Source organism: Ursus maritimus, unplaced genomic scaffold (genome assembly GCF_017311325.1).
Source record: "Ursus maritimus isolate PB19 unplaced genomic scaffold, ASM1731132v1 scaffold_2, whole genome shotgun sequence".
NCBI lineage: Eukaryota > Metazoa > Chordata > Mammalia > Carnivora > Ursidae > Ursus > Ursus maritimus.
The window spans coordinates 83975650-83987974 of NW_024424452.1; the positions used below are offsets into that span (position 1 = coordinate 83975650).

The 12325-nt window shown below is 37.7% G+C and overlaps 1 protein-coding gene across 1 annotated transcript in view; it reads right to left on the reverse strand.

Annotated features, from left to right (window-relative positions):
- The window catches only part of HMCN1 (hemicentin 1), a 469289-nt gene that overhangs the window by 215263 nt on the left and 241701 nt on the right, over positions 1 to 12325 (reverse strand). Inside the window, exons 17-22 of the mRNA XM_008696988.2 lie at positions 10168 to 10263; positions 8818 to 8945; positions 7113 to 7257; positions 3873 to 3985; positions 1257 to 1416; positions 489 to 657 (exon numbers count right to left, since the gene is read on the reverse strand). Of these exons, the coding sequence (XP_008695210.2) occupies positions 489 to 657; positions 1257 to 1416; positions 3873 to 3985; positions 7113 to 7257; positions 8818 to 8945; positions 10168 to 10263 (811 nt within the window). The remainder of the gene's footprint in view (positions 1 to 488; positions 658 to 1256; positions 1417 to 3872; positions 3986 to 7112; positions 7258 to 8817; positions 8946 to 10167; positions 10264 to 12325) is intronic.

Below are 12325 nucleotides of genomic sequence, written 5' to 3' on the forward strand. Positions count from 1 at the left end.
GTACCTTAAAGGCTCTGGCATCCCGCTTTCCCTGTCACTTGGGGAAATAAATTTGATAGTAAATTTACTGTCTTGGTGGGCCTTTAAATGTCTAAGGGTTTAATCAAGATTTTTACAAAACCTCTAATGAAAGTCAAGTCTTAGACATTAGAATACTTATTGTGTTTTATTGTTCCTATGGGATTAAAGAGATTCTATGTGTCCTATGCACTTGTGTTAACACAAATCTACATAAAAATGTGCTCCATTTCAATAACTACCTTGTATATGCATCTGTGAGAAATTACATCAAAGCTGGGTGTTAGCATTTCTGATACTAAGGAGTGATTTAGAAGGTATCTATATATTTTCTGTAGACTCAGATATATGTGTGAATTATCTCAAATTTAAAAGTTATTTTTTGAAACGTTTGAAACCCTGAATGGGTACACCCATCTGCCCCAAGAGATTCTGTTTTCATGTGTCGCGGTTCATCCCAGATCCCCTACCTTGGAGAGAATGGCGAGATGAGCTGGGTCTCTTTGGCCCAGGTAATGGTGGGTGGGGGTAAGCTCTTCACTTCACATGGAAGGGTCACCTCTTCCCCGGCAAGGACGGAGATCTCAACAGGCTTATCCTGGGACAGTCCTCGTTGATCTCCAAACACTCTGGGCCTTACTAAAATAAACACATGTTTTGGAAGGGAAATAGTACACTGAAAACATTTAACTTGCATTCAAATGTGGACTACTAATATTCTTTAAAAATGTACAAAAAGATGCTGTCTATTCCAAAGTTTCAGGGCATATCTAAAACTTTCCATTAATATATTTATAGCAAGAGCTGAAAGGAAAATGACCAGAAAGTTTCCCTTTTTAGTTCTTCCTTCCGGAACATAAGGAAGAGGTCAGCTGAAATGCCCTTTTAGAGTCCGCCATCTGTAAAAGGAAGCCCTCAAGGCAGAGCACTCACCAAGACATAGCTGAGGTTTGGCTTTGCTAGGGGCTTTAACTAACTGGTGTTTCTGAAGCTGGTCGGGCGCAATAAGCATACTCCTCAGGAAAACACCATAAAATTTTTCCAAATGGCTATACAATTACTCTCCCTTTAAATAAGAATCTAGGCAGAGAAGATGTTGGTTGGCAGTAAAAACGCGTTTTTGTAAAACCCAGTTCACTTTAGGAGAACAGCCCCTGGTGATATGATTTGGGAGAGAAATGTGAGTTTTGGCGCCCGCAGACAATGTCAAAGAAAAACATTCCTCCGGGGGCTCTCACCATAGACGGTCAGCTGCACTTTCCTTTTGGCGTAGCCGGCTGCATTGGTGGCTGTGCAGACGTACTCCCCGCTCTCTTCACCCCCAGGTGACACCACATACAAACTTCCATCAGCCCCTGCAGAAAACTTAGCACTGCTGGCGGAAATCAGCTCGCCTTTCTGCAGAACACAACAAAGAGTGTTTTTTAAGATGATGAAGGAGTGACTTCATGTCTGGAAAAGGAAGAGAGGAAGAAAAAGATCTCCATGGGGGAAAATACTAGATTAAAATAATGCTAATTTGAAGTAAGTTATTTGTATGAAAACTGAAGTAAATAAAGCAAAGGTGGTATTTCTTCATACTGAACCATGTCCCCTTTGTTCCAGAGCTACTTAAAAATGGAGGGAATAATGGTAATAGTAATGAATGGGACAGTGCTTATGCTAGCCATGCACTGTTTTGAGCACTTCACATGAATGAACTATTTTCATGTTCAAATATGAGTAGGAACTACCATAATACCACTGTTTTGAGCACTTCACATGAATTAACTATTTTCATGTTCAAATATGAGTAGGAACTACCATAATCCCCATTTTAGAGATGAAAATATTAAAGCTAGGGGACGATGTGGAACAACGGTCAGTCTGTGGCAGAGCTAGGACTTGAACCCTAGCGGTCAGGCTCTGGACCCCAACCTCTTAACCTCTGTGCTTCATCACAGCACAAAGGCCACCCTGGCTTTTCATTTTTACATTTTCCTAAAATGCATTAAACTTCTAGACAGTACCAGACACTGTAGAGTTTGGGGATCAGCTACAGTACTGGATTTTTGTGTCCAGAGTGCAGAAATCTTATTTCACTTAGGATTATCTCCTCCAGTCCCGTCCATGTTGCAGCAAATGTTGAGAATTCATTCTTTCTGATAGCTGAGTAATATTCCATTGTATATATGGACCACAACTTCTTAATCTAGTCATCTGTTGAAGGGCATCTCGGTTCCTTCCACACTTTGGCTATTGTGGACAATGCTGCTATGAACATTGGGGTGCATATGGCCCTTCTCTTCACTACGTCTGTATCTTTGGGGTAAATACCCAGTAGTGCAATGGCTGGGTAATAGGGTAGCTCAATTTTTAACTTTTTAAGGGACCTCCACACTGTTTTCCAGAGTGGCTGTACCAACTTGCATTCCCACCAACAATGTAGGAGGGATCCCCTTTCTCCACATCCTCTCCAACAATTGTTGTTTCTTGCCTTGTCTATTTTTGCCATTCTAACTGGCGTAAGGTGGTATCTTAGTGTGGGTAATCAGAAGGGGGAATGAAGCATGAGAGACTATGGACTATGAGAAACAAACTGAGGGCCTCAGAGGGGACGGGCGGGGGAATGGGATAGTAGTAAGGAGGGCACGTATTGCATGGTGCACTGGGTGTTATACGCAACTAATGAACCATCGAACTTTACATCGGAAACCGGGGATGTACTGTGTGGTGACTAACATAATATAATAAAAAAACATTTAAAAAAAATTAAATACAGAATGCAGAAATCTTAACCTTTTTATTTAACTTACAGATGTCAGCACCAACTTTATGTTTCAGAGCTTTTTAGATATATAAAATTAGATTGTGTGGTAAAACACTTTGGTTGTAGTACTAATTATACAAAAGCCATATTTTGTTATTATGCCATCATTTTATATTACTTATAGCTGCCAGACTTAAGTTAATTTACAGAAAATATCTGCTATCTTCATGACTGTTCAAAGATGAGAAGGACTTCCTTAGGAAATGGGTTTTTCCTCACTGCAAGAATACAAGTAAAAGCCAGACAACTTCATGAGAGGGACACAGAGGGGAATAAATGAGTTCAAATATGTCTTATTTTGGCCTCCTAAAAGAACAGGTCTGAGACAAAGATTTGGGGGCAAGCAGTTTAGTTGAAAAGTGATCCCCAGAGGCTTAAGCAGGTGGGTGGGACAGTGAGGCACAGAAGGAAGGAAAGTTAAAAAGGATTTCAGTGCTTTTGCTTCCTCTGTGGCTGGGTTGATAAGCTTCCATGTGCTGGGGATCCTTTGAGAAACTATGTAGAAGCAACTCAGAAAGAAGTATTCTTCTGATGGATGAGAAGTAGGTCATTTACATAGGACACCTGCCCCCCACTGGCATTCATGTTCCTACACTTCCCGGCTACCCAAGAAGCAGGCTGGGTGGCCTTGTGGGACTCTGAAGAAAGCCCTAAGTCCAAAAACCAGAGAGGCACACACATGAAGTGTGACTCTGGCAGAGTGCACGGAGCTGTCCCCCGGAGCTGCGCTGAAATCACAGGGCTGCGGGGACGTGGCAAGGGTAAAAAAGGATCTGCTACAAACATGCAAAGTGTTTAGAAAAGTTCCTGATGCACTTAGGGGCTATGTTAGTGTCCACTGTTGTGTTGTTAATGTTACTCCAGCATCAGGCAGGTGACGGCACTAAGGACATTTTAAGGTCCCCTCCACGTGGTATGACTGCATGGGTTTTCCTTTTCATAAAATTCTACGGTACAGTCACAAGTTCCACGTATGATGAAAAATAGTCAAACATGGTTGTGATAACACTTAACATTAACAAACAGCACGAGGTAGGTCATTTACCTTGGACCAGATGACAGATGGCTTGGGAATTCCACTTGCTTTGCATGGTAGTGTTACTGGAATGCCTTCAATTGTGCTGAGTACCTGCTGCCCATGCTGAATGGTTGGCAGAACTGAAAAAAGGAAGCAATATTCAGTATCAGAGCATTGGTTCTTCCATTTAGCTTCATATGTTTAAAGTTGTATGTTTTTAGGATAGACTGCATATTTGTAAAAACTAGCTAAGACAACATTTTCTGATAGAAATGTAGGGTAACTTGTAAGGGAGGGTAACAAAGTAAATACAGTAACTGTCATCCGAAGAATTTAATAAAAACTTAAAGTCAAGTAGTAAATCATGCATAGCAAGTTAACTCTCTTAACAAAAATAAGACCAAATAAAATCCATGTTTTCCTGGAAACTTGAGGCAGAATTACATCCTAACAGTTTCACATTTAACCATACCTTTCATCATTGTCCATTACCCATTAAGCTGCAGTGAGCTGACGTAAGCCCACTGCCAGAGAAATGGTATGTTAATCACTACACATTTAATATCTGTGTATTCACAAGAACTACTTAACAAGCTACTAAATTTAACCTAGAAAGAAGGATATGTTTTCTTAAAAGAAATTCAACAATAAAACTTGCAAGGCCTTAGGCGTTTACGTTTAAAAGACTAAAATACTGGATTCTAAGTCAGTAGTTTTTACTAAGAAGAATAACATACCTTTTGATTTTAGAAAGCAACTGAAGAATTAACATTATATGAGCAGAAGCAAAAGGAAAAGGAAGTGTGTTAATGATTCCGTTCTGTGTATATCTCAATTAATCACAGGCAACTAGCATACGAAAAAGTATCAATACTCAATGTTCTCAAAATAATGAATTTGATCAGTGAAGTTCCCACACATGAAAGTTCTTAATATAGTGCAAGGAACACAATACAAGCCCGATATATACCGGGCGATTCTTCTCCTTCCCCTGGGAAGATGAGACTGGAACTGCTCCCTAGTGCTCATGCACTCACTGTGTCTTGCCTTTGAGTTAAATTTCTCAAGAATTATCACAGCTACCTGGAGGAGAAGTTTGCCAGAACAAGAGATAACAGAGACCTTCGTGCATAAACTTCTCTGGAAGGCTTAGCTTCGCTACACACTGGTATTTTCCCAAGGCTGTGCTTATTCTTTAGATAATTTCTTCTTTAAAAAAAAATATTGGCAAAAAAATCCCAGTCAATTGCATTGACTCTCTACGTCAGGCTACTCTCTAATTTCCAGAATCATCATGGAAGAGTCAACTCTCAACTCTACTGTAATTTTGCGGCTACATGGAATAAGCCATTTTCTTGAATGCATATTGAGTTTGACAGCTATTAGGGAAAGTGGCAAATTTAGGCATTTTCAAATTTGATGACATCTGTCTGAGAAAGAACTGTTTCTTTCCAGATTGTTCACCTACATAAATCAAGATGACCAGTGAGTGTTTTGCCATGTTAATTTACATTTGTATTTGCATGCATTAATTCATCCTTTTAAGAACTGGTCACTGAGAGTTTTTAATGAGTCTTCTTAAAAGTGACAAGGCAGAGTAATGAAGGAATGGCAGTGTTAATTAGCATGCATATGGAGGTACAGGAAACCTGCAATGCTGCGTCACATCCAACTCAAAAACTATCTGTCAGTGAAAATGGTTGCTCGGTTTCGTTCCTGTCAAGTGTATAGGTTGATTTTTTTTAACCTTAGTAACTAGATCAGTTACTCATTTTATTTTATTTTTTTTTAAAGATTTTATTTATTTATTCGACAGAGATAGAGACAGCCAGTGAGAGAGGGAACCCAAGCAGGGGGAGTGGGAGAGGAAGAAGCAGGCTCATAGCGGAGGAGCCTGATGTGGGGCTCGATCCCACAACGCCGGGATCACGCCCTGAGCCGAAGGCAGACGCTTAACCGCTGTGCCACCCAGGCGCCCCCAGTTACTCATTTTAGATTAAGATGGATGAAACGATGTGAAATGATCTTTTTAGCTTTTAAATGTCAACATTTAGTGCATCATGATAAACCACATCACTGGTTCATCCTCACTCCTCTGATGTGGCAGACATCCCAGCTAATCATATCACTCTTTCACTCAAGTAAAAATTTGCCTCAGGATCCTTCTCAACACAATATTCTATGGAGGTGACATGACTATATTTTTATACCAGATTCTGAAGCCAGTCCATAAGCACCCTCCAGGAAATCCATGGGCTGATTTTTTCCAAAAATAGTTAAACACAATTCTGTTCAATCTGGCATTATGCATTTACTCTTTTAGACCATAATTTAGTGTTACTTTAATATTTCTTTAAAATAGTATTTCTTCAAGAATATCTCATGCGATGTTGGTGGGGGCTGGTGTAAGACTGAGAGAGGCAGAAAAAGCTATTTACAATGAGACACAGACATGAAAAAAAGAAGACGGTCTGCATCCACTGACAATTTCAATAGACCAAGCAAAATGTGGAAATTACCGGATTCTCCAGCTCATGTCCTAAAAAAAGGATGAATTTACTAAAAACAAATGTTCTGTGTTACTTTCATCTCTGTACACAGAACTGTTTTTTAATACCACACTTAAAGCAATGTCGCAAAGTCTTTAAAGAAAACATACAAAAAAAAAACTTACGACAATTTCTTAAACTATGAAGTTGTCATTTATTGAGATGTAAAAAGTTCATGACTATTAGTCACGAAAGGAAAAAGATAGCTTTTGGATTTTCTTATTTGTGACCTTTTAAGTTATCTAACATGCAAAAAGATTGTTTGGAGCACATGAGGTGGCCTTTAGAAAAGTTTAGGTCATTTCTAGCTAACAGACAAAGGGGTTATTAGTAAGGACATGCTTGTTGCACAATCCAAAAAGAAAAGGCAATTTGGATGGAATAATAAGTTCAGCTTGCCTGAAATTAAAATGTATTTTTAAACATAACTCTTTGAGAACTGAGTTCACTTTTATCAATTAAGAAACCACTTACAAAAGCCCTTGGCCAGACTCAGCTAGTGACTCCCAATAAAGCCTTTTTGTGTATGTAGGAAAGGGAATTCTGGAAACAGCCTTAACAATGTAAATAGTGTTCAAGAAATAAGGCTTTTTGTTAAGAATAACAATTAGGAAAAAAAATCTACTTCTTACAGCTAGAAGACAGAGTTATTTGATTTAGAGACATAAACCTAGCTTTGAACATGGTTTGGAAAGAATTACAAGGGTGTGTCTCTTACCATGCACGTCCACAGTGGTAGTTTTGTTAACGGTTCCAGCAACATTACTGGCCACACAAGTATATTTGCCTCCATCCTGAAGGCGAACTCTTTCAATATGGAGACTCCCATCACTGCGTACAGTGATGTAAGGATTTTGGACCAACTTGAAGAAAAAAAAGTCATATTTAATTTAAAAGGTAATGTTCCCAAAGTCAAAACCAGATTTGTTTTTTTTCCAACTAGGTTATTAAATGTCTTATAACAGAATATTTTAACACCCTTAAGGGAAAAATGATGAGCATAAAATGTTACCAAGAGTAGAATCAATTATGTGTCATCTTGATATACTACCAAAAATTATACCTACTAACATCTGTTGGAGTTATGCACATGCTGGAAAAAGGAACGACATAGAGACATCACTTGACATGAAATTTCATGTCTCTGTGATTTTTGTTATCACTCAGGACCCAAATTCCACTAGCCATTTTTACTTTTTACTAATCTGTTATTTTTCAAGAAGACAACTACTTATTTTTCAAGAAGACTACCACTTGCAAGCTAGTTGATATTTTTATTTTTGCAACAGGCAGTCATTCAAGTTGAGAGAATGTGATTCATCTCAACACTCACCCTTTTCAGTGAAAGATCCAAATATTAGAGGAAATATATGACATAAGAACTGTTATCAGAGAAGGCTGGCAACATTTTCTGTTAAAAATGATCACTCTAGGGCCACCTGGGTGGCTCAGCTGTTAAGCGTCTGCCTTCGGCTCAGGTCATGATCCCAGGGTCCTGGGATTGAGCCCTGCATCAGGCTCCCTGCTTGGCGGGAGGCCTGCTTCTCCCTCTTCCACTCCCCTTGCTTGTGTTCCCTCTCTTGCTGTCTTTCTCTGTCACATAAATAATTAAAATCTTAAAAAAAAAATGATCACTCTAACTGTGCCATTTATGCATTTTGTTCAATCACAGGATACCTTAGTGCTCAAACAGTAGCATCCTTTGTTATAAGGGCATTTAATTACTAAGTGAGGTCTAGTAATTTTACCCAAATATGAACAATTTTACATCTTATTCCATGGAGTCAATTCACTTCTAATTGGCACTTCAAAAAGAGAGCGAGTCTAACTACCCTGGAAAATGGAAGGAAAAATGTTCTTAACTAGATGAAAATTTATTGCCAGAGAGCATGTTTGCAAAAAATTCCATAGAACTGTGAAAATTTTTTCACATCCTTTCATAATCTGAAGTTATACATTGAAAAACAATGACACAAAATAGATCCACATTTTCAAATAGTTCATGATAAAAGATATAATGTTTGAAATAAATAATAAAGATTAATAAATGGAAGAATTTTATGAAAATATTAATATTTATTACATCCTACAAAGAGGATATAAAAATATTTAAATGCTATAAAAATAATTTTCAATTTGCTTCAGTTTTTACATATTCTGAAGAGTTTATTAGTTGCATGGAATAATGCAAAACTATAAAAATCACACCATTGGCTATTTCTCCATCTTATTAATTCTGAAATTATGTAAACTGCATAAACATGTTAATAGTGAAAAAAAGTTTTTCTTTTATATTTTTGTATATTTGTTAAATTGAATGTATTTTTGTACATTTATTAAATTGAAATTTCAATGGTTGGAATAAATTGCCTCTTATGCAAGAAAATTAGAAATGTGAATGCATGGATTTAAAATGTTCTTACCATGGCTGAATTCTTAATCCACCGACGTTCGGGAATGGGATTTCCAGCCAACAGAGCACAAGGCAAAGTAAGCTGCTGTCCTTCAATGACACTGGTCACTGAAGGGCTAATTCCAATGAGTGGAGCAACTAAGTCAGAAAGAAACGGGTATTATCAACTCTATCTTAGCCAAAAGGAAGACAAACATCCTTATAGGCCAAGATGACTATTAATTATGCTCTTGAAAAAACCAAATTTTCAAGAACAAGATTTTTAAATGTAAATGGGATTGAATTGGAAGACAGAAATAAAAGACCCTTCTAAGCAGAGGGGATAGCAAGAGGGCAAATAATAGTATGGAAGTAGAGAAAGTAAAAAAGAATTTGTCTATGGCATGGAAGGCCAGAAATATCAATCCACAAAATGTGCAATGTATGTAATGGACAAACGGGAAGAGACTAAGAGCACTTATAAATTTAAAAAGTGGGATCATCAGAACCATTCTCCCGGGAAATATTAATCTGAAAACTATGACTAAGACTTATTGGAGAAGGGAAAAACCAGAAGGTATAAGATCAATTAGGAGCTGTCATAACAGCTCAAGCAAATAAAATGAGGTGGATTCTCTTAGATTGAAAGATGTTCTTTTCTAGGAATTAATTAATAAATTTAACACAAATCAAAGCAAAATCACTAGATATTCTATTTGAAAAATTTAAATATATGTAGATGAATAAAGGGAAATATAGAAAGAAAATTTTGTAAGTATATATTAATGAGAAACAGGCACTGACAGATCGAAAAATCACATTAAATGCCATAATAATTCAGATAATGTAGTACTAGTGCATAAATATAATTCCAAGGAATAGACAGGAATTTAAATTTAGCATGTGACAAAATGGGTATTTTAATCAGTGGGAAGAGAATATTCAATAAAAGATATTGAAACAAATGTCCTACCACTTGGAAATAAATGATATTGTCTCCTTACTTCATATTGCATCCAAAAATAATTTCATGTGGACTTAAAATGGCAAGTGTAAAAAAGGGTACCAGAAAAGAATGTCATGACTCTAATGTGTGTATGTATGTATTTATATTTAGACTTAAATTAGTTTATTCAAGTTGACCTTTATTTCTTCAAATGGAAGATAAGGAACTTAGAGCAGATGATCTGTAAGGTTATTTCCAGTTCTAATATCCCATGAAATATGAAATAGGGTGGGGGGTGGAAGTCTCATTTAGTAGTCAAATATTTACCTGTTTTGTTGTTGTTGTTGTTGTTAAAAGTGGCAAAGGCAAGAGATGATCTAGTAAAAGAAGTCTGATGACTTGGAAGAGCATATCTAAGCACCTAATTGATCTTACCAAGTCCTGTCACTGTTATTGTTGTCTGGGACTGGATCTTTCCAAACTGGTTTTCAGCTTCACAAATATAGGTTCCTTTATCATTTGCCCATAAATCTAAAAAGAAGAGATCATTTACTCATTCAACACCATCTATGAAGCATAAGTATGTGCCAGGTACAGTGCTGAGATTTGTGGGTGGAAAATGTGTGGGTACTGTCTTCTGGTAGTTCCCATTCTAGGGGAAGAGACATACATAAAACCAACAATCATACCACAGTGTGATAAATGCTCTAATACACATTTCAAACAATGAGCTGTGGGAACACAGAGACATAAGAGACTGATGGCATGTTAGGGGAGGAATCGCAGAGGAGGTAGGATATTTAAGCTGTACCTTAAATAGCAGGTAGAATAGGGAAAGGGCAGTCCAAGACCAATGGGCTGCAAAGACAAAAGCATAACTTGAAAAATCAAGGTCTGTTCAAAGAATGGAAAGTTCTACCACCAATGTATGCTGCAGCACCACCCTGGGGGCATTTTGAAGGTTTGCAAGAGGAATTTTTTTTTTTTTAGTTGGCCCAATGACTGGGGGAGTATACTGGCACTTAGTGGGCAAAAACTGGGGAGGCCATGCAGGGGGAAGATTCATGAACAATTATCCCAAGTCCAATAAGACTTTTGAAGATCCCACTGGAAATTCATAGATTTGATAACTTTGTTTATAAATATATGATAATTATATTTATCAGTCTACATTTGAACTGTCAAATCCATGGTGATGTACATACACATGAATGTACATGATGTAGACATTGCCAGGGTATTTACCTATTGAAATACCCATTGCTTCAATAAAAATCATTTTATTTTCCTTTGTATTACATTTTAGGTATTAAAATAGTTTTTACTATGTAGGTAGATCAAACACATAGACTTTGTTTCAGGATAGTAAAAAGGATATTACAAAATATTTTTAATTAAGGAGGATCAGGATGAAGACTACTAGGTTAAAGGTTGTGCAAATACAGTCAGGAGACAAGCTAAAGATATAGTTTGGGTCCTTGTAAAGAGTGTGGTTTGTCTTGGGAGCAACAGGGGAGGCAACAGAAGATTTTAAATAGGTAAATGACTGTAATCTTTGCAAATATCTTAACTAAATAAGCACAGTGTAATATACTGATAAGATTTGACAGAAAAAGGTAGCTTTCCATTTTAAACAGAAGCATCTCTCAGATAAAGAGCAGTAACAAAGCTTCTACTCCTCTGTGAACCTTTTGCATATAACTACAGGACTGCACCTGGTAAACTCAGGCAGTGTCCACTCTCAACAACAGCAAACATTCACTTGCAAAGGAAAATTCAGCAAATCATCTCGTTAATAAAGCACACACTGTTTCTATCCAATTTTTCATATTATCAACTCTTGGACTAATTTGTGTAGACATACATAAAACAACGGAGAACTGTTTCTAATCATTACTTTCCTTCTACATAGTTTAATTCAGACACTCGAGCAACCACTTGTCAATACATCACCCTCTTTTATTCTTCCCTTTTTACATCTTCTCTAACTGATTTGTTTCAAGTTCAATTTGTTTCCTGTTGGGCTTTTCTCATCACTCCTATCACCCCACCTGCATTACTCTGTGAGCCTCCCTATTTTCCGTCTCACCTCTCCCATCTTGCAGAGAGGTTGTTCTGAAATACTTTCATTTGTCTTTTCCCACAGTGAAGCTTGGAGGGTTCTTTTCTTTTTCTTTTTTTTTTTTTAAGATTTTATTTATTTATTCGACAGAGATAGAGACAGCCAGCGAGAGAGGGAACACAAGCAGGGGGAGTGGGAGAGGAAGAAGCAGGCTCACAGTGGAGGAGCCTGATGTGGGGCTCGATCCCAGAACGCCGGGATCACGCCCTGAGCTGAAGGCAGACGCTCAACTGCTGTGCCACCCAGGCGCCCTTTGGAGGGTTATTTTCTACCTCATCAAAAGCATTTCTTTACCTGCACATTTCAGGCCCTGCACAATCTGACCCAGTAGGTACTTTTGTGGCCATTCCCTCAGAGGATGGGTTGTAAAATGCCTGAGTGAGGGACCCCACGTATGACTTCTGTCTTCACCACAGAGACTGGCCCAGAGCTGAATACTTAAGCACTTACAATTAGTTTAATTTGTATTTG